Raw genomic sequence first — 22,841 nt, 5'->3', positions numbered from 1 at the left:
TGGGACTCTGACACAGTCACAATCTTTAAGTCTAGGTTGAAAATCCACCTATTTGGTTTAGCGTTTGATAATTAATATCCCCCTTAGATAAAGGTACAGATCCAGGGGTTCATAGACGAAGGGTTTTATGGTAGACTGGGGTGCTGGTGCTGTCATCCTGTCACTGCTCGTGGTCACTCAAGTTTGTTGACAGTGCAGTGGATGGATGCCATTGTCTCAGAATGCCCCCAAGCCTATGTTACCTTCTGGTTCTGCCTTTTTAGCTAGGCTGTAATAGTTTAACTTAATGCCGGAGTTGCTGCCACACTCCAGTAATGTGTTTTATTTCATCTGTCCTGTATATGTCCTCATACAGAGCTAATTTTCCCTGTTTTATTTTCTCCACATGGCTGCCCACCTGCTCGAGGAAAAATGAGATGAGGAGAGACAAGCGATTCATCCAGTGCCAGCCACCTACTGCCTGTCCGGATAAGCCTACACCATGATGGACATTTCTACATCTTTTCCTTTTCTTTATTTCTTTCTGTCTAAATTGTTGTTGTTGACATGGTGACCGATGTCGGCCAGAGGAGGATGGGTTCCCCCCCTGAGTCTTGGTTCCTCTCAAGGTTTCTTCCTCATGCAAAAAAACTAGGGAGTTTTTCCTTGCCACTGTTGCCCTTGGCTTGCTCACTGGGGGCTAGGACTCTGCACTTGTAAAGCTGCTTGTAAAAAGCGCTATATAAATAAAATTTGATTGATTGATTGATAACTAATATGCCCCCTTAGATAAAGGTACAGATCCAGGAGTTCATGGGCGAAAGGTTTTATGGTAGACTGGGGTGCTGGTGCCATCATCCTGTCACTGCACGTGGTCACTCAAGTTTGTTGACGGTGTAGTGGATGGATGCCAATGTCTCAGAACGCTCCCAAGTCTGTGTTACCTTCTGGTTCTGCCTTTTAGCTAGGCTATAATAATTTAATTTAATGCCGGTGTTGCCACACACCAACTACCTGAGAAATACTGAGTCGAGGAGAGACGAGTATTCCCCAGATACATCCTAGGCCAACCACCTCCTGCCTAGCCAGCCATGATGAAGGATCAACCCACTGCCCTGACTAACCAGTGTGGATGAAGGATAAACCCACTGCCCTGGACCCTCTCACCGCCCCAAATATTCCCCTGCTATCTATGACTACTATTACCAACCAGCAAGATGTTTAGAGCTGAATAGGAATTACATAGAGAACTCTTGTATATAAAAACACCAAGATGAGATTTATCCTTCCCATCTTTTCTTTGTTTTTCTATGTCAGGGGCAGTCATGGCCTGGTGGTAGGGAACTGGTCTTGTGACCGGAGGGTTGTGGGTTCGAATCCCAGACCTGAGGCCATGACTGAGGTGCCCTTGAGCAAGGCACCTAACCCCAACTGCTCCCCGGGCGCCGGGCTAGGGCTGGCCACCGATCTGGGCACGTGTGATCCACAGCCCCCTAGTAATCACTAGTGTATGTGTGTTCTAACTGCACAGATGGGTTAAAAGCGGAGGACAAATTTTGATTGCGGTGTAAAAATCACAATTGACAAAATATGGCAAATTTCAATTTCTTTAATTGTTATGGTGAGCGGCATCAGCCAGAGGTGGATGGGTTCCCTCATTAAGTCAATGTTTCCTCTCAAGGTTTCTTCCTCATGCTCTTAGGGAGTTTTTCCTTGCCACTGTTGCCCTTGGCTTGCTCACTGGGGGCTTGGACTCGGACACTTGTGAAGCTGCTTTGTGGCAACAATTGTTGTAAAAAGTGCTATATAAATAAATTTTGATTTTGTTTTCACATTTTTGCTATTGCTTTTTATTGCTTAGTTTTTCCATGTGGTTCTTCATTTGCGCCCATTTCAATTTGTTACTCCACCCCTCATTATTGGAATCATGTGTATCTTATTAACACTTGAAGTGCCAAGCGACTGTCATTTACTAGAAGCGCCATGTCTGTTCGACCTACTTATACCTAGGAGTGCAGAGCGCCGCAGCAGCAAAAAATAAATAAATAAATAATTACATATATATTTGCACTGGATCCAATTTCATAACCCTCCTTTCATGACTTTTCCCAGAATTGTCCTTTTGAAAAATTTGTCCTTTTGATTATTACTTTGTTAAAAGAAACCCTCAACAGGCTAGTTTAAATCTGTAGTATCTTTGTAATATTGCCGTCATTGCCTGCAAGTCAAGACTGTGATTCTCTTTTCTGCCAGCGGGTGTCAAAGATTCGTATGTCATTTAATATTTTGTAAAAATAAATAAAGAACAATGGTTTTCAAAACAAAATTATTAAAAGTTCAAACCTAGTGTGTGTAAAGAAAAAACGGAATTCATATTCGAAGTGTTTCTGTAACGATACAAAGTCGGAGAGACGCGTGCAGATCAAAAGGTCTTTAATCGGAACACAGAAATGTAAAGAAGGGCTGAAGACAGAGAACTCCGGGAACAGGCAGGAGTAAATTGCAGGTGTAATCAGGCAACAAAATCCATGGGAGCAGGCTAGGGACGAAAATCCAGGACAGAAGAATAAGTCGGAACCAGAACTGTAGCTGTGGAAACGCTTGGTAAGCACACATAATAATGAGGCAATACTTCGCAACAAACAGAAAGGGAACTGGGCTTAAATAACAGACATGCAGGTAAAATCAATAATCCGGTGATAATCCCAGCTTTTCAGGCTGGGGAGAGTGAGGAAATCTGGGCATTAGAGTCCGGTTGGTTGTGTGATGTGACAGTTTCACTTTCCAAAGTATTCCCAGCAAACAATCCCATTTGGGCCCATTTTGGGTTTCCTTTGGGCAGTGAGGGATAGGGCTTGCCCACTGATAACCTCATGATGGGACACAATAGTTTAGCCCACTCTGGGCCCGTGCCCATTAGCCCACTTCTGGCCATTACAGGTTAAATGTGGGCAGTGCACCATTGGGCTTGCCCACTGATAACCTCATGAGGGCACAAAATAGTTTAGCCCACTCTGGGCCCGTGCCCATTAGCCCACTTCTGGCCATTACAGGTAAAATGTGGGCAGTGCACCATTGGGCTTGCCCACTGATAACCTCATGAGGGCACAAAATAGTTTAGCCCACTCTGGGCCCGTGCCCATTAGCCCACTTCTGGCCATTACAGGTAAAATGTGGGCAGTGCACCATTGGGCTTGCCCACTGATAACCTCATGAGGGCACAAAATAGTTTAGCCCACTCTGGGCCCGTGCCCATTAGCCCACTTCTGGCCATTACAGGTAAAATGTGGGCAGTGCACCATTGGGCTTGCCCACTGATAACCTCATGAGGGCACCATATAGTTTAGCCCACTCTGGGCCCGTGCCCATTAGCCCACTTCTGGCCATTACAGGTAAAATGTGGGCAGTGCACCAGGGCTTGCCCATAGTCAACCCCACACTAAGAAATGCATGTTTGATTACTGTAAAGAAAATTAAGGACAGCAGCCCAGCTGCTTTTACTTGAATATGCTGCATTGTGTCTCTTTTCAAGTCTCACATCAGATGTGGTTATTATGGTTGGTCATCATATGCCACACCTTTAAAAGTAGCACTTTAAAACTAAACAAGTCCTCAGTCCCACTTTTGTGTATTGTAGTCTGATGAATTGTAGTTAAAACAGCAGTTGGTGGACACTCATGTAGAATATTATTTTGCATCCCACTTTATATTTTTTGTTGCGAGTGTTGGGTGTCTAAACAATTAATTACAACAGCCACAATTGTTCGCTTTTCATCTTATAAAAAATATACTGAGTGAAACAAAAACACAAAACAAACGATTTGTGATTCAAAAACAGGCGTTTTGCCTCAGTCAATTAGCTGTATGATGGCCCTTAACATTTTTCATCAGGCACATAACAGGCACATAATTAAATCGCGGCAAGAAGAACACGCGCAGACCGTTTGTTGAGAAGATTGCCAGCTCTTTCTCGTTTCTCGTCTGTTCATTGATTACGAATTTGTAAGGTATGTTTTGACCAATACAATCATTTGATACGTACACTTAAATTTTGAATAATTATGCACAAAATTTCGAAGCAGTTAATATTTTTACTCATAGTGTAATCCCTACCACGTTATAAACGCCATTGCTGTTAGGGTGTCTTATCAAACCTATTACGCGCTCGCGCATACACACACACACACACACACACACACTGTATATATAATGTTTGCAGTGCGCCCGCAAATTTAGTTAGTTGACAAGACCCGCTAGCTAAACATTTACACATTAGCATGCTGTTTGTGAGATATATCTTAACACGAAATATAGGCCGCGTTCGAGATTTCAAGCACCTACAGTCTAGTTGCTGGCTTTTATATACAACTCTGTGTATACACAGTGAATATGTGTAGGTAAATTTATATCTATATTTTTTTCTAGGTGTCTACAACTTATTCCATCACCTCAACTTTGCTAACAGTCTTGCTCTGCAGCTCTCTTGGAAAGGCTCTGGGGAGAAGAGATCTTTTCAAGATCTCATCCTCTGTAAAGTGGTCATAGGTGAGAAGGATTTTGATATTTTGGTTTATTATTTCTTTTGCTTGCAATTCATCTGTACAGTTTGTCTAAGTTTTCACTGGAAATTGCTCAGTCAATACTTTTTCACTTTTGTGGTAAAGTGACAGTGGATGAAGGCAACACTTAATAGATGTTTAAAATGTATTTTACATTTTATAGAATTTTATGAAAGTGTTTTAGTCTCTACCTGTTTTATTAATCTGAAACATTCAGAATATTTTTGTACATTTGTGCTGTACAACTACATAGCGGCAGTCCACAGAAGTGCACCAGAACAAGTGACCAATGCTGCAGTTGAGGCTGCAATCAAGGTGTGGCTGAGGAACGCTAGAGACCGTGATGGAGGTAGAAAAGAAAGAATGTTGAGAAGACACACACAGAACCAAGTCTGATTTATGATGTTCATGTTATTGATTATGGTTTTCCAGTCGTTCTGTTTAAAATATTCTTAGTGAATTCAGTGTCATTTTTTTCTTGCACTTGAAAGATATTTCATTTACTGTTTTATATTACTCATAATTTTTGCTGTGCTCAGAATATTCAGCAAGCATGTGACATTATAAATTATAAGAATCTTTTGAATGCAAAATACATCTGCATCTGCAGTTCAAATGTAAATGCTAGTTTAAGTTTAAACTTAATGTTTTTTCAATGTAAAATAAATAATGACTTGACCCTTTTCCAAACTCTTGGTGGTTTTTACATGAGGTAAGCATTTAGGCTCCAAAAGAGGCAAAAAAAAATATTTTCTGGATAATCTATTTGTAGTTTAAAGAAGAGAATACACAGATGGCAAACTATGGGAAAGTGGTGGTGGCTATGGGTGGAACAGTGCAATAGCTTAATGTGAGTAAGATATGTGGGGCCAGTGTAGGCAGCTGTGGGCTAAGTAGTGGCCCTGATTGGGTCCATAAGTGGCTCAGAGTGGGAAAGTGGCAAATTGACCGCTATAGGCTGAACAATGGCAAGTTATATGGGACCAGTGTAGGCAACTGTGGGCTAAGTAGTCGGCTAAGAAAGGGCTTGAATTGGGCAAAGCCAGATAACTGGGCTGATTGTGGGTAGCCCATTTGGGTCCATAACAGTGGGCCCTGTTACGCCCCCACGTTCAAACCGGAAGGGGTCCAATGTGGGCAGCCCAAATAGGGCCACATTTTAAGCCCGCTGTGGTCCCAAAGAGGGCCACTGTTGCCATGTTTGCTGGGATATGTGGGGCCAGTGTAGGCAACTGTGGGCTAAGTAGTCGGCTAAGAAAGGGCTTGAATTGGGCAAACTCGGATAACTGGGCTGATTGCGGGTAGCCCATTTGGGTCCATAACAGTGGGCCCTGTTACGCCCCCACGTTCAAAACGGAAGGGGTCCAATGTGGGCAGCCCAAATAGGGCCACATTTTAAATTCAAATTTATTATGTAAATGCATTATATTATGTAGGGCTGCTATTATGTAAATTACTATTGCATGTTGTTGACACACTGACATTACAAATAATGAAATTAGATTGCAAATTACATATGTAAATGCATTACATAATGCATTATGTGTCTGAGAGCGATGTGAAAATGAGATGATAGCATGGGTGGAGCTGTTATGATCACTGTATTCACAATAGCATTCACGAGTCAATGAGAGTTAGAAATTAGTCCACATGTATGACTCCAGCTCACTGTGTAGTTGGGGCGTCTACCCAGTTTGAGCATTTGAACAGCTGCACGGCATTACAATTTGAGCGAAAACCCAGACATTTGAACATTTCAACAGCAATGCATTTTGCTTGACTTCAGTTGGTTTGTCCTTCCTCTGATTCAGGTGTTAACTTGATTAACTGTCTGAACCTAAACCATTTGACCTCATGCGCCATCTGCATTATAACGTTAAATTGTTGATATCTAACAATCAATAAAATTTGCATTTGTTCATTAAACCAATTACTGTCACAAATATATTTCAACCAGTGGTGTTGGGTCACTGCGCGGACTGATCTATTTAATCTATTCCAATTATAAAACATATTTCCCTGAAATTTCAGAGTGGTGCCCCTTACAGTTATTCATAATTAATCAGTATTGCTATACAGCATTGACCCACATCTCTGGATTATCACATTTTTTGTGCCTGGTTATGTTAATCCTCTGCATTTACCCCATTCCAAATTATAAACATTATCAAGATAAAAATTTGTCAGCATCATGCAATAATACTGAAATATTAGGTGAGGTGCTATACCTTCTCTTCTTGTATCTTCTCATCAATACTGCGGGAGGCAGACTCATGGGCTCTGAATAAATTTACTGTACTGGTACATTCTGGGTCTAATGTATTTCCAGCCTCATCACGAACAACTAAATCCAACCCCAGAATCCTGCAGAAAAATGGAAACTGATTATGAAAATTATAGTTAAACAACTACTTATATTCTTAATGTTCCATTTACATTAATAATAAATACATTCCCATGTTCATCATTTGGCAGACACTCTTATCCAAAGCAACTAATGTTTAAATCTGCATGACAGTACATGTGCTCTCGGGTGAAGAAATCAACGCCTTTATTGCATCTACCAGGAACACACATGCTGTGTTCCCTACAGCAAAACAATTAATGAATTAAAAACTTAATTATGTTATAATATTTCTACGTTCAAAAATAAGGGTAAAATATTGTGGCATTGTCATACCTGGTCCTACCCCCACTTGTGAATTTTTTCTGTGCTCTGTGTGCTTTTGTATTGACTCCCATATGCTTTTATCAGAGGTGGGGACTCGAGTCACATGACTTGGACTCGAGTCAGACTCGAGTCATTAATATTAAGACTTTTGACTTGACTTGAAAAAATATTCAGAGACTTAGACTTGACTTGGACTTTTACACCAATAACTTGGGACTTGAATTGGACTTGAACCTGTTTACTTGCAAAGACTTGATTTTTTTTTACCCCAAATCTAAATTTTAAAATGCATATTAATATTTATAAAGTGCGTCCCATTAATTTCATTTCCGTCCTTCTGACGCAGACCGGCGTTACACCAGATTCTGTGACCGTCGAGTTTTGTGACCACAGGGGGCGCTATTTCACAGTTTCTGTTCAGAGGCACAAACGCTTTACGAATGCTACGTAAACTACGCTGATGCACTTTCTTTACTCGTTTTGTTGGTATCCACGAGCCAAAATATGACAGATGTTTATATTTACATTTATCGTCTCTTAATTACATAAATGTACTTAAACAAGATTTACCATTCCCTCACCATTGCAGCCAACAAAGAAATCATGAATGGGATGTACAGGTGAGCCTTTTTAACTGGGGTCACCAATTCTGACGGCAGCCATCAGAATATGTGACCCCACTGAATCTCCAGGTAACAATAGTAGCCTACACCGTGACCCCACAATAACAGAAAACAATGAAAAAATAACCCTAACCTTTTATTAGTCTATATTTAAACATTTTATCCAAATGTTTAGAATAACCATTCATAATGACAGCATCTTGCTTACGATGAAGCTTGCTATTTTCATGTAAAATGATGTAACGAAACATTCTTGTTTAAGTACATTTATGTAATTAAGAGAAGATCAAATGTAAATGATCTGTCATCTTTTGGCTGGCGGACACCAACAAAACGAGTAAAGAAACGCATCAGCGTAGCATTCGTAAAGCGCTGGTGCCTGTAAAAAAAAAAAAAAGACTCGAAAGGACTTGAAATTCCAAGTTTCAGACTTGGGACTTGACTTGACTGCTGCCTGTCTTGACTCGAGACTTGACTTGAGTTGACTGTCTTTGCTTGAGACTTGACTCGGGACTTGAGGATAAAGACTTGGACTTACTTGAGACTTGCAAAACACTGACTTGGTCCCACCTCTGGCTTTTATTATCTTTTGTATTGACTCCCAAATGCTTTTATTATCTTTTGTATTGACTCCCATATGCTTTTATTATCTTTTCACTATGTTCCCTCCTCTCTATTTGTAACTCTGCCTGTGTCTAGCTTGGTTTCTTGTTTAATCATGTATTTATACCCTGTATTTTGCTTAGTTCATCACCGGTTATTGAATAGTTTGGTTTTGTGATTCATGGTGTATACTTTCTTTATATTACTGGTATGTTTAGTTCAGTTACTGTATTTATTTCTAATGTTATCAGTTATTGTGTTTCTTTCTTTTAGTTCATATGCATCTTCTTCCCCTAGTTTATTAGTTTGTATCACATATGTTTTGATCACTTTGGATGTATTGTCAGTGTTTATCTTCTTTCTGTAGTTTTACGCTTTGAGTTCAATTGCATTTATTTATAAACCCATCTCTTGCATTACTGAGATGTTACAGGCATAATATTTTAAGAAAAATGTTTAATACAAATTTCAACCCTAATCTGTAATTTTTGTATCTTTATAAAGTCCTCGAAACAAAAGCCGCAAAACCCCCTACGATATAGTATTGCATATCATAGTACAGTGTAATCTGTAAGCATTTGTACACTGTTTCTTTTATTTGCTTGCTATGGCTTTGTTCCAGTGGCGGCTGGTGCAAAAAAAAATTGAGGGGGGCGCAAACAAATTAAAAACAAATAAAGCAGTCTTACTGCCCTTTATTTATTTGAACATGAATTTTGCCCTAGCGTTCTTTAAGTGAACGCTTTGTGAAAGGATTTTTTTTGTAAAGATAAAACTGAATTTTCTCTCATTTTGTAAGAGCCTTATTCAATGTGAACCGAGTTACGTTGCAGGTTCGCGCGAGGTGGGCGGAGTCGCATGCTACGGTCACTCGCGAAAGTATAAACCAACCTAGCTGACCGCAGCTGACTGACACTACCAACAAGAGTGGGTGTGTCTGGGCACAGAGAGCTGCGCCCCATGGAAAATCTGAAACCAACCAATTAAACTGCAGCCTCAGATCACGTGCTTGGAAAAAGTTTATGCCTCTTTATGCACTCTCATTAGACCGGCGCCCCACACACAGGAAGTGTGCACAATGTAAGCAATTAAATACAATTATTTGTTTACTCTTTTAATAAATTCAAACATGGCTATTAGACACACAGTGTGACTAAATAATTTCCTCACTATCGCAGTTTATAATGAACTCATTTTAATATGGGAACAATTTTAAGGGGGCGGCGCCCCAGCGCCTCATATTGACCAGCCGCCACTGCTTTGTTCTGTCTCTTATTTGTAAATGAAAATTACAATTAGCCAAGCTTAGTTGTCGGATCACTACACAAGTTTAACATAACAATACAACATCCAAGATGAATGCAAAATCTCTTGAAGAATCATTTAATTTGATTGGTTTTCTCTGGCTTTCTGCTTTAAAATGCCTTTATTCCTAGAGGCCTGCAAGCTGTGTTGCTGCATCTCACCTGCTGGAGCAGGTAGACCAAGGTTCTAGTAACTCGAAGGGCATAGGTTAGATCCCCAGAACACATTCTAAGTTACATTTTAGTGACAAAGCCAACAGTGGTCAACATGAGAAACAATACACAAAACACAAAAATGCAAATACATCCACAAGTTGTATGTTTCAGTTAGCTAGCAGAATGAATCAATATGCAAAAAATGGCATTACAAATAAGAACAATGAAAGTGGAAAACTTGGAACATCAAGTTAGTCACAACATAATCTGAATACCACTAAAAATTTATTTTACTTACTGAAGTGAAGACAGACACCCTCCCCAAAGAAAGAGTAAATGAAAATGTGTGGTGATGGTCATAAATTACAGACTTCAAATAGTTATAAACTGAATGAAGGACATTAATTACACAAAAATACAAAATGAGAATTTTATCCAAGATTTCAATTTATTGTGGACTTCTGAAATGGGAGGCTGTGCATAAAAAGGATTTAAATTCTCATTTCATATTTCTGTAAATACCTTCATATACATTTGGCACGTATATTTTAATTCTTGGGTATTCTTTGAGTTCACAAGAAATGTGTTCAAGTAAAATGCTTAAACACTGCTGAAATATAGTTGCATTTGAAGTTCTAGTGAAAACAGTCTGAACACCATCTTTGAGAGGATGCTCAGGAAGTTTCAGAGAAGCATAATCACACCTGTTTCCATAATCGATTTTTGCTGTGACTTTCTTCTTGAGTTCTACAAGGTCATCTTTTGGAAGAGTTCCTGAAACAATCTGTGAGCGATATTCAATTAGGCTGTAGGTCATCTGCTGAACAGACCGGAAGAGTGTGGCCTTATTGTTCTAAAATACAAAAAGTAAAAAAAAATTCTATTACAGCTTACAAATGAATTGGCAACAGATTTAGCCTTTGTTGACAATTAAGAAGGGTTGGAAATACAATTAATTCTTAATTCTAAATACAATTAATTCTTAATTAATTAAGAATTAACCCTTCTTAATGCTCAACAATTCAACAAGAGTTAAGTATCCCCACAGAAGTTCTACCAAGCCAAACAGTATTTGCAAGGTACCAATAATTTACAATCTTTCTCCTTCTCGATAATGGAGTTTTCTTTATTGTGTACAAAGGTAACTATGCAATATGTTTGTTAAATAGTGTGTTCACATATAACAATACTATTAATTAAAATATTTTTAATACAAAACAGTTTGACCATAACTTTATTTAAATATTTTCATGAACTTGCATTGTTTCTTTGATGTGGTACAAGTGAAGCAAAAACTATTTGTGATGCAGAAAGTAAAGGAACACCAACAGATGAATTGTATTTCCAGCAGTGTAGTTAAAAAAGTGGGGGTTTACTGCTAGAGCTTACTTACTGTGGAACTAGGGGTGCAAAGGTGCAAGGAAGGGGAGTAGGGGTGAAAATGTTTTATATTTTGCATGCAAAATCCAGCATTGTGGTCACTTTGGAATGATGAATATGCAGTTAGTTGATTATCAGTTATGTCATGGTCTATGTTGGCCTATTCTAGTACCCTGGCATTACTTAGCAAATTACATTGCCGATATTCATTAATAAACATATTCATCTTCTTCTTTCGGCAATTCCCGTTTAGGGATTGCCACAGTGGATCAAAATGGTCAAATGATCAAAATGATGCGGATCATAAATATAAATAAACATATTAATGATTTCAGAAATCTGAAACTCTTAGATTAATCAGACGACAGAATGTTGTTGCTGTATGAGATTCCTGTCTTATGTGAGAACGCAAAGATAAGGTTAAATCAAGCAAGTCAGACAAAAGGAGCATGCAAACTGGGCAACACGGTGGCTTGGTGGTTAGCATTTTGCCTGGGGTCTTGGATTGAATTTCTTATTTGAGTGGAGTTTCCATGTTCTCCCTGTGTCTGCATAGGTTTCCTCTGGGGTCTCTGGTTTCCTCCCACAGTCCAAAAACATAGAGGTTAGGTAAATTGGCAGTCCCTGACAAATTCTCCCTGAGTGTGTAACTGTGTGTCTCTTCATGTTCAATAAAGACAGTTGTCTGATTGTCTGTGTGTGCGCTTGTATGCCCAGTGGTGGATGGTGCTGTCTCTAAGGTCTTATCCTCTCTCCACTTCCTGCACCTGATTCAGTCCCCCAGGGAGTTGTGGATCCTGGTTGTGCGCAATTGGCTGCTGCTTCTCGCCGGTGTGTGATTGATCATGTAAGACTTGTACCTGTGTTAAAATTTTTAAGTGACCATGGGCATCTTGAAAGGCATTACATACATTGAACATTCATTTATTCAAAATCAAGAAAACTGAGCAAAAACATCAAGCAGCCTCCACGACAGCCTTCTGTATACCAAGAAATGGCTAGGTTGTTGTAATTGGTTTGTACAGATGCTGTGTAAACATATTTTTTCACATTTTTATGTTCAGGTAATTCCCAGGCTTGCATCAAAGAGAAAAATACCCAGGACACCACCAGGGCAAACACATTGTTAGGGTTGCTGTGATATAGTAGCATGCTGTCCCTGTCTATGATGACCGTAATGTACTCTGTGTAGACAACGCTGAAATTAGCTACTTCTTTGCAGCTTCCAATTCATTTGGTTATTTATTTGCAGCTTCTTCTTCGGCAGCTGAAGTTGGTTCCATATTCATAAGCGGAGTGTTACTGCGCACTTTGTTTTACAGAGACCGATGAACCAAATGAGCATGGGATCATAAATTTAAGAGTTTATTGTTTCCCATATTGATATTGTGAATGAAGGGGGGAAAAAGTGTAACACCCTCCCTAACCTCCTGTGCAATAAAGGCAGGGCCTTAGTTACCAACAATTATAGCTGCTAAACAGGATTAGACAGCTGAGTATACAGAATCGGTGACAATGGGCAACCCTGGCGGAGTCCAACTCTCGCCAGAAATCAGTCTGTCTTACTGCCGGCCATGAGAACCAAGCTCCTGCTCCATTTGTACAGGGACTAGACAGTCCGTAGCAGTGAGCCCCGTACCCTATACATCTGGAGCACCCCACAGAGGAATCCCTGAGGGACATGGTCAAATGCCTTCTCCAACTCTACATAACATGTGGATTGGTTGAGCAAACACCCATGCACCAGTGTTAATTTCGTTGACGAATAATTTGTCAAAGTTTTCGTCAACGAACCTTTTTTTCATGAAGAAAACGAGATGATAATTAAATAAAAACTATACGAAGGGATAAAAATGATGACGAAAATATTGGCCAGTGACGACATCTAATCGGACCTGATTTAGTTTAGTGAAAGGTAGAGATAAGTTTATAAGAGATCCAACCGTAACTACTTTAGCGTACACAGAGAGGCGGGACAAACTGGGTAACTGTCCAATCAGAGCTAACTTCTTTACATCGCACAGAACCCGGGAAGACCATACCAGCCTGTGAACTGGTCACTCATGAAATTCAACTTGGAAATAACTCGATAATGTCAGCAAGGAGAAAGACGAGCGGCGATATATGGACACGTTTCTCCTTTTACTTTGAGAAAAACAAGATGGTGTTTAAATCATATGGGACGATGATGTCGGGAAAAATACGACAAATGAAACGTCATCTGCGGGCTACGGCTTTGCTGTTTTACGGCACCCAGTTTTATATAAAATGTAATATGTATTGTTCATAAACTCCATATGTTTTCAGGTAGAGTGGGCCTACTGATCATCAATGTTTTGTTATTGTTATGCTCAATTATTATAAGTTCAGGTCAATAAAGTTGTTTGGAAATCTGTTTTTGTATATATTGCACATACAAACAATAATATTCCATAACTGGTTAATACATGTTTAGTCGACTAAATTCTAATGATAATTAGTCGACTAAAGTCGACTACACTAAGACTAAGACTAAAAACAACTCCAAGGACTAAATTATGACTAAAACTAAATGACATTTTAGTCAAAAGACTAAGAAAAATTGTCAAAATTAACACTGCCATGCACCCTCTATGACCCTCGCAATGGTGAAAAGCTGGTCCAGTGTTCCACGACCAGGATGGAACCCACATTCTTCCTCTTGTAACTGAGATTGTAACATTCTTCTCCAGTAATCCCTGCATAGACCTTACCGGGGAGGCTGAGGAGTGTGATCCTCCGATAGTTGGAGCACACCCTCTGGTCCTGTTAGGTGAGGACACACGCGCGCGTACAACCATGTTGAATGCGGCGGTACGTGAACGCGCATACACCGCGGAGGTTGAACTAAACCCAAACGCCAAAACAAAACCACAAAACTGAAACCTCCGCCAAAACGTTCACGGGAAAAGAGAAAAAGAAAACGTCTTCGTGAAAGGCATCACGAAGGAAAAAACAACAGAAGAAAGACCAAAACAAGGACGCGGAATATACTCGTGAGGAACCGTAGCCTGCAAAACACAGCGCGCAAAATAAAGAAAACAGAGAAAGCAACGTGGGGTAGGTAGGCTACCCAAAAACACAGCGCGCAAAATTAAAGAACGTGGAATGACCTCAATGCGAAAAAGGAAATAAACAAAACGGTAACGAAAACCGCCGGGGGAAGGAGAGGCAAAAGACAACGGGAAAATACTAAGGGAAAACGTTACCGGCTGGCTGCTCGAGAAAGAACAAACAACTCGGCGAAGATGAGAAGTCAACGGCCTCCCTAAGTAGGGCGCGAATCAGCCGATTCTCATCTTCGCTGATCACGTCTGATAGATGTAGACCTTGAGCACCCTCTGGTGGTCATAGGCGGGGTAGTGCTGGGGCCTGCTCTGACAGATCCCGTTTCTTAACACTGGAACTCCTGAGATTTCAAGGTTCTGAGGACATCACCCCTCCTTCTCCTGCCCAATTAGCAGGACCATACATATGTTAATTTCAGAGCAAGACAGGAGCAGAAAGACAGGCAGGAGCTCTGTGGCAGGAGCTCTGTGGTGCACCAGGTCTAGTCTGTGTGCAGTCTGTGTGCACCAGGTCTAGTTTGTAGTCTAAAATAAATAAATAAAGTTTAGCCCTGTTTCGGCGTTATGTGTGAAGCGCTACATATTGACATAAGTATTATTTAGAGCGGTGAACCATTATCATTAGCGTGGTATTGGCGTTATGTATGAAGCAAGCGTCTCAGATTTTCTTGTGCATGCACTTCAATAGCGCCACACATTTACATGGCTGAACCAACCATTATCACGGGTCCATATTGTTCCCGTGAAACACATTATCATTAGCGTGGTATTGGCGTTATGTATGAAGCAAACGTCCCAGATTTTCTTGTGTATGCACTTCAATAGCGCCACACATTTACATGGCTGAACCAACCATTATCACGGGTTCATATTGTTCCCGTGAAACACATTATCATTAGCGTGGTATTGGCGTTATGTATGAAGCAAGCGTCCCAGATTTTCTTGTGTATGCACTTCAATAGCAGCAACAAAGTAATAAAGGTATAGTAAAGTAATATTTATTTGTACATTTACTTATTTTTACTCATACAGCATAGTAACATAATATTTTTTTGCAGTGTTTATGCTTGTGTTTGACTGATATTTCGTTTGTGTAAATAAGATATTTCGTTCATGTAAATAACTTAGCGTCATTTATTTATTTTTACTCATACAGCATAGTAATATAATATTTTTTGCAGTGTTTATGCTTGTGTTTGACTGATATTTCGTTCGTGTAAATAAGATATTTCGTTTGTGTAAATAACTTAGCGTCATTTATTTATTTTTACTCATACAGCATAGTAATATAATATTTTTTGCAGTGTTTATGCTTGTGTTTGACTGATATTTCGTTTGTGTAAATAAGATATTTCGTTTGTGTAAATAACTTAGCGTCATTTATTTATTTTTACTCATACAGCATAGTAATATAATATTTTTTGCAGTGTTTATGCTTGTGTTTGACTGATATTCACGGATTGCCGTGAACCATTATCACGGGTCCAATCAACTTTTATTGTTCCCGTGTATGCAGGGGATTAGCCCGGTTTCGGTTTCGGCGTTATGTGTGAAGCGCCACCTATTACAATAAAGTATAATTAGTATGCGCTGTTGTGGGTGTGTTCTTCAGAGTCATGATAAAAGCTGAAACCCAAAGGCAGGCGACTTACATTTTCACTACTATCCTGTGTGGAGACGACGCAAAACACCATGGCAAGACAGAGGACGTTCACCGGTCAAGAAGTTGCGGCTTTGCTGACCAACGAGGACTGCTGTGAGTCCGATGCGGGAGAAGGACCCTCCTGTTTTTTGACCAGCGATTCATCCGATGAAGAAAGAAGCAGTACATCGGATGAGGTACAACAGAGCCCTCCAAGGAAGAGACGGACACAGGCTGACACCACACCTGCACCAACCGTACGGGCAAAAGATGGAACTGTTTGGGAGAAGGTTGGCATCGCACGCTCTCGTGTCAGCAGCTGTTTGCCTAATTCAACATTTGTTGAGCCGTCCGGGCCTACAGAGCATGCAAAGGTATAGTAACTTCATATTTCTTTCCAGTGTTTCTGCTTGTGTTTGAATGATATTTAGTACGTGTAATTTACCTAGCGTCATTTGTTTACTTTTACTAATACAGCGTAGGATCACAAGCAGACTGCAGAGTTTTCTGTGTTTGCTCGACATGGAGATGCTGCGAATCATCACAGACTGCACTGTCCATGGTTATTTTTCTCATGGTTGCTGGAATTGGATTCCCGTTCTGTTATGACCCATGCCTGTGACATTTTCACAGAATCAATTTATACATGAATGAATTCGTTCTAAATATAACATGTACTTCTGTGCGTGCATACACAGTGCGCGCAGGAACACGCCGGTGGCCCGTTGACCTTGGCAGCGATGAACGATGAACCTGCCGCAAATGTAAGAAAGAGGGTCCCTGGCTGGTACACATGAATAAATTCGTTCAAAATATAACATGTACTTTGTTCTTTGCAGTGCGCCGTTGACAGACATCATGAAGGTGCGTGCATACACAGTGCACGCAGGAACACGCCGGTGGCCCGTTGCATGCAGCGAGTACACCCTGGCTGTGTAGCAACTGTTGGCTACAACTACATGAAGGTACGTTGATAAGTAGGCCTACATACGTAACACCACATATGTTACGTATTTTTGTCTTCTGAAAGATTTTATTCAAAATGTAAGGTGTACCTTGAATTGTTCTCCACAGCATCAACGCGTGTGTTGCATGCGGCAAGTGCATCTGGCGAGTACACCCTCAACTTCAAGACACCCTCAACTTTCTTGACATTCCACTTCAAGAAACCCGGAATAGACATCCATGTTTGATCAAAATAAAGTTGTTTTACAGCACATGAATTTGTTCTTCCTGTCTTTTCCTCTCCTTTTCCAGTCTGCTGTTTAGATCACAACATTTATCAGCCATATATATAATTGCGCCATATAATTTCTTAGCTTTTCAAACGCGAATTCAAACGCGGAAACAGAAAGTGTAACAAATATTATATAGTGTAGTAAATATACAAAGAGCTTCAAACAATATACAAAGAGGTTCAGACAATTTTATTTATTTTTATTGTTTGACGGGACTCATTTGAGAAACTCTCTACGTGCGCTTGAATTGTATCTTTTGAAACACGAGTCTACAAAATTTCCGCTGTTTGTTGTAGGATCGGTAACATATACAGTCTGCTTGTTTGTAACCAAGTTTTTCGTGAAGTATCACGTTTGGTGCCTTGTATGAGCTTGGAGGTGAGCCGCTTGTGCTTTGGCAGGCGTATGAGCTGGGGGTGAGACGCTTCCACCGCATTACCAAGACAATGGGCGTTAATCTCTTCACAGCAGGGGAGTGGGCTACATGGACCTTACTAAGCCTTGCGAAAATTTTCGCGGCCGTCGGGTTCCTAGTGTTAAAAAGGGGAACCACCACCCCGGTTTGCTAGTCCAGAGGCACTGCCCCCGATGTACACGCAATGTTGCAAAGACATGTCAGCCAGGACAGTCCCACAACATCCAAAGCCTTAAGGAACTCAGTAAGTCTCATTCACCCCTGGAGCCTTGCCGCCAAGGAGTTTCACAACTACCCTTGTCACCTCAGCCTGAGTGATGGGCAAACCCCTGTCTGAGTCCCCCAGCTCTTCTTCTGCTATGGAAGACGTGATGGTGGAATTGAGAAGATCCTCGAATTATCGAAGTATAAGCAGTCATGGCCTGGAGGTTAGGGAACAGGTCATGTGACCGGAGGGTTGTGGGTTCGATTCCCAGACCTGAGGCCATGAATGAGGTGTCCCTGAGCAAGGCCCTCAACCCTCAATTACTCACTTGTATAAAAATGAGATAAAATGTAAGTCGCTCTGGATAAGGGTGTCTGCCAAATGTCATAAATGTAAATGTATTCCTTCCACCGCCTTATGACATCCCGAGTCAAGGTCAGCAGATCTCCAGCCCCACTGTAAACAGTGTTGGTCAGGAACCGGTTTCCCCTCCTGAGTTGCCTGATGGTTTTCCTTCTCGGAGCCAATCGAAAGTCATTTTCCATGGTCTCACCGAACTCTTTTCACACCCTCAATGAGTTTTTGCCTCTTTCTTCAGCATGATGGCCTCCCTTACCCAAGGTGTCCACCATCGGGTTCAGGGATTGCTACCACGACAGGCACTGACAAACTTGCAGCCACAGCTCAGGTACGCCGCGTTGACAATGGAGGCGCAGAACAAGGCCCATTCGGACTCAATGTCTCCCTCAGGATGTGGTCAAAGCTCTGCTGGATGTGGGAGATAAAGAGGTTGACAGGTTCTGAAAGGGTCTGCCAGGTCTGTCCGGCATCCTCACCCGCCATCTGATCCAACTCACCACTAGGTGGTGATCGGTTGACAGCTCAGCTTCTCTCATCACTCGAGTGTCCAAGACACACTGTCGCAATCCGACAACACAATTACAAAATCGATCATCAAGCTTCGACGTAAGGTGTCCTGGTGCCATGTGCACTTATGGACACCTCTGTGCTCAAACATGGTGCTCATTATGGACAGACTGTGACGAGCACAGAAGTCCAATAGCAAAACACCACTCGGGTTCAGATCGGAGAGGCCATTCCTTCCAATCACGCCCTTCCAGGTCTTACTGTCGTTGTCCACGTGAGCATTGAACAGCAAAACAATGGGAGCCCCTGAAGGGGCACCTTCCAGTATGCCCTCCAAGGACTCCAAGAAGGCCGGGCACTCTGAACTGCCATTTAGTGCATAAGCACAAACAGTCAGAGCCCGTTCCCCAACCTGAAGGTGTAGGGAAGCAACCCTCTTGTCTACGGGGAAAAACCCAACACACAGGCAGCAAGCCGGGGAGCTATGAGTAAGCCCACTCCAGCCATCTGCCTTTCACCCTGGGCAACTCCAGAAAAGAATAAAGTCCAGCCTCTCTTGAGAGGATTAGTTCCAGAACCCAAAACCGTGTGTCGAGGTGAGCCCAACTATATCTAGTTGGTAATGAAAAACAATGGAAACAGGCAACACACCCAGAGTAAAAAGGTAAAGTAAAAGGTCCTTTATTCAAAAAATGGACCTGCCATATAAAAGCCTACCGGTTTCGGTGACCAAATCACCTTCAACAGGGCTGTAGAGTTATGGCAAGTGACACAATCCACAGAGCTTATAAAGCTCAAACAAATGATGATGTCATCTGTGATGTCCAATCCGAGGGCACCTTTCCCCCGGGACCGTACCATCTTACTGAAAAGGGGGGGGGGGGGGGGGGGGGGAGAGAGTGGAACCTGGCCTAAATCTAAAAGACAAGAAATACTGCAAAAACAAATAGTGATGGACAAATTACAAGAAACAGTTAAAATCTACCTCATCATTGAGGCCAGGATACTTGTCAGCTTGCAGCCTAATGATCCATCTAGTTTCCTGTTGTGCCAATTTCTTAAGACGGTCACCCCCTCTAACCAGGCGGGCCACTTGTTCAATGCCAATGATGCTAATGGCATGAGAGGTTCTTTCTGAGGCGAGAGAGAGGTGTTTGGCCATAGCGTAATCTGTGTTCTTTTTTCTAATGGCATACTTATGATCCCACAAGCGATCACGTAGCCGTCTTTTGGTCTGCCCCACGTAAAAAACCCCGCAGGTGCATTTCAACAGATGAATGATGAAGCAAGAATTACAGTTAATAAACTGTCGAATCTCATACTCTCTCCCTGCTGTGTGTGTTTTAAAAAATTTACACTGTTCCACCTCATTACAGTGATTACACTTAAAGCATTTAAAACAACCTGTCGGTTTGGAGAGCCAAGATGCAGTGTTGTTAGTTTTAAAATGGCTGTGAACCAGCTTGTCCCTCAAATTAGGAGCTCTTCTAAAAATGCATCTAGGGGTGTATTGGTGGAGTGGTGTAAGGGAGGAATCTGCTTTAATGATTTCCCAATTATTCATAATAATTCTCTTAAATTTATAGGATAATGTGTTGTAAGTGGAGATAAAATTGATATTCATCCCTTTATCAACATTTCGTTTACGGTCTATGGTTAAAAGGTCACTTCTAGCTTTGTTAAAAGCTGTTTCCCGGGCCTCTTGGATTACAGTGGTGTCGTAACCTCTTAGGGTGAATCTATCTTGCATCATGTTGGCTTGTACACTGAATTCATGGTCTGAGCTACAGATGCGTCGTGTCCTTAAAAATTGGCCTTTCGGGATGTTTCGTTTCATGAAATGTGGATGAAATGAATTACAATGTAAAATAGAGTTCACATCAGTGGGTTTACGATATAAGGTAGTGTTAATCCACCCATTGAGGTCTCTATATAGGGTAAGATCTAAAAAATGAATGTCTGATTTGGAGTGCTCTAGGGTCAGTTTGACACAAGGGTGTGTGTTGTTAATGTAATCATGGAATGCTAGAAGATTGGCTTCAGTGCCTTTGAATAAGATAAGAATGTCATCAATATAACGACCGTAATATATTAAATGATTAAAAAAAGGATTGTTGGTCTTATTGTAGACGAACTGGGCCTCCCACCAACCCATGAAGAGACAAGCAAATTGGGGAGCATATTTGGAGCCCATACTGGTGCCGCACAGCTGTAGGTAATAGTCACCATTGAATGTAAAATAGTTGTGGGTCAGTGACCACTCCAGTAATAGTAGCAGAAAATCCCTCTCTCTCTCCTCAGTATCATTATTTTCTAAATAAAACTTAACTGCATTTAGACCTGAGTCATGTGATATATTGGTGTATAGAGATTCTACATCCATACACAGAAAAAAATCAAAATCCACACTGTTGAGACTGTTCATGACATTCAACACCGATGTAGAATCTTTGATATAGGAGGGCAAGGCCTCCACCAAAGGGCGTAAGTGATGGTCAATGTAACTTGATGCTTTCTCTAAAAGTGAATTGTTAGCTGATACGATGGGACGGCCAGGGGGCGCATTTCCCTTGCCTTTGTGTATTTTGGGTAGAAGGTAGAGTGTGGGGGTGACTGGATTAAAATTGCATAGAAATTTAAAAGTGTTTTCATCTACCACTCCTGATTGTTTGGCATTTTCCAGAATTTGATGATATTCATTCATCATACTTAGAGTAGGGTTGAGGGTCAGTTTCTGATAGTATTTCGGATCATTCAATTGTCTTTGAGCCTCCTCAACATATTGTTTTTTGTCCCACACCACTACCGCCCCACCCTTATCTGCTGGTTTGATAATGATGTGTTCATTGTCATTGAGTTCCTTGATAGCTCTATATTCCTCTTTGGTAAGGTTAGAATAGTGCCCAAAAGATTGTTTCCCCGTTTGTATAAGTGTTTCAATGTCATGATCAGTTTTTCTTTTAAAAGCTGTCAGGCTAGCATTGTTGCATACAGGATAAAAGGTGGACTTAGGTTTAAAAGTCTTAGACCTAGTTGGTGTATCCACAACCTCATTGTTGCTGTTATCACTATACCATAATTTCAGATTCAAATTGCGGTAAAATCTATAAAGGTCTATTTTGACCTCACAGAGGTCCGGACCCGTGGTGGGGGAAAAGGTAAGTCCCTTGGATAGGACCTGTATCTGTGCTTGCGACAATGTAAAGTCAGTGAGGTTAACCACATTTAAGTTCTGGTTCCGCGCCCTGAGTTCTGTCCCCGTGGGGAAGGATGCGGTCTGTCGTGGCTGCGCAGTCTGTGATGGTGTGTAGCTCCTCTTCTTACCTCTTCTTGTCTTGTTGGTCTTTTTTTTGGCTTTGCCCCCAAATGTGGCCAGTCCTCTTCCAAAAAAGAAGGTGTGGATGGGGCTGATTTAGAAACGTAAGAATCCTGCTGTGATGTAGAAGGTTCCTTGTCCCAAGATGTAGAGGCCTCCGGTCTGGGCCTATTGTTCCACTGTGGTCCCCTTGATAGTCTGTGCCACTGATACACATGATTTTGGGCATAGTCAGTTTTATCTCTTTTCATTTTTCGTACCTTGATGGTCTTTATTTGTTCCTCCAGCTGTTTGAGCCCCGCTGATATCCTCTGTAGAAAAGGAGTGGTAGTGTTGGTGTCTCTCTGTTGCAGTGAAGTTTCAAAGGCCTCAATTAATTCAGCATTCTTCAATTTTTCAGCTTTGGCTTGTTGGATCAAAAGGAGGATGAGATCCTGGGAGCACTTGTTTAAAGTGGCTTCCCATCTGTTTTTGAAGTCAGTGTCATTTGTTGCAAAAGAAGGAAATTTGTTAATTCTCAAACCTCTGGGAATGATCCCTTCTCTCCAGTAATCTGAGAGTGACACAATGTGCATGTGGAGTTTTAGGTCTTTTTCCTTCAATTTTTTCAATTCAAAGAAAGTGTGATGTACATCATCATCTGGTGTGGTTGAATTTGTCACAGGTAACAAAGTGTCAGCAACGATAATATTCTGACCTTCCTCTTTGGAAAACATAAAGGTATTGAGAGTCATGTTGCACACACAGACTGTAGGTAGGTCCGGTGCTACCTGACCAGAAAAAACGTGGGGAGCGCC

The 22,841-nt window shown here is 41.2% G+C and overlaps 1 protein-coding gene across 5 annotated transcripts in view; it reads right to left on the bottom strand.

The window, feature by feature from the left end:
* Positions 1-22,841, bottom strand: part of dock5 (dedicator of cytokinesis 5) — a 167,383-nt gene that overhangs the window by 125,078 nt on the left and 19,464 nt on the right. For 4 of the 5 annotated variants that reach the window (XM_076992920.1, XM_076992916.1, XM_076992917.1 and 1 more), the window contains 2 exons: positions 10,600-10,748; positions 6,767-6,902 (listed from right to left, as the gene is read on the bottom strand). In XM_076992920.1, the coding sequence (XP_076849035.1) occupies positions 6,767-6,902; positions 10,600-10,748 (285 nt within the window). The remainder of the gene's footprint in view (positions 1-6,766; positions 6,903-10,599; positions 10,749-22,841) is intronic. The other variant, XM_076992921.1, reaches the window with a different exon arrangement.

Source organism: Brachyhypopomus gauderio, unplaced genomic scaffold, assembly GCF_052324685.1.
Source record: "Brachyhypopomus gauderio isolate BG-103 unplaced genomic scaffold, BGAUD_0.2 sc99, whole genome shotgun sequence".
In the NCBI taxonomy this organism is placed as follows: Eukaryota; Metazoa; Chordata; class Actinopteri; order Gymnotiformes; family Hypopomidae; genus Brachyhypopomus; species Brachyhypopomus gauderio.
This window is presented reverse-complemented; position numbering and strand designations above follow the sequence as displayed.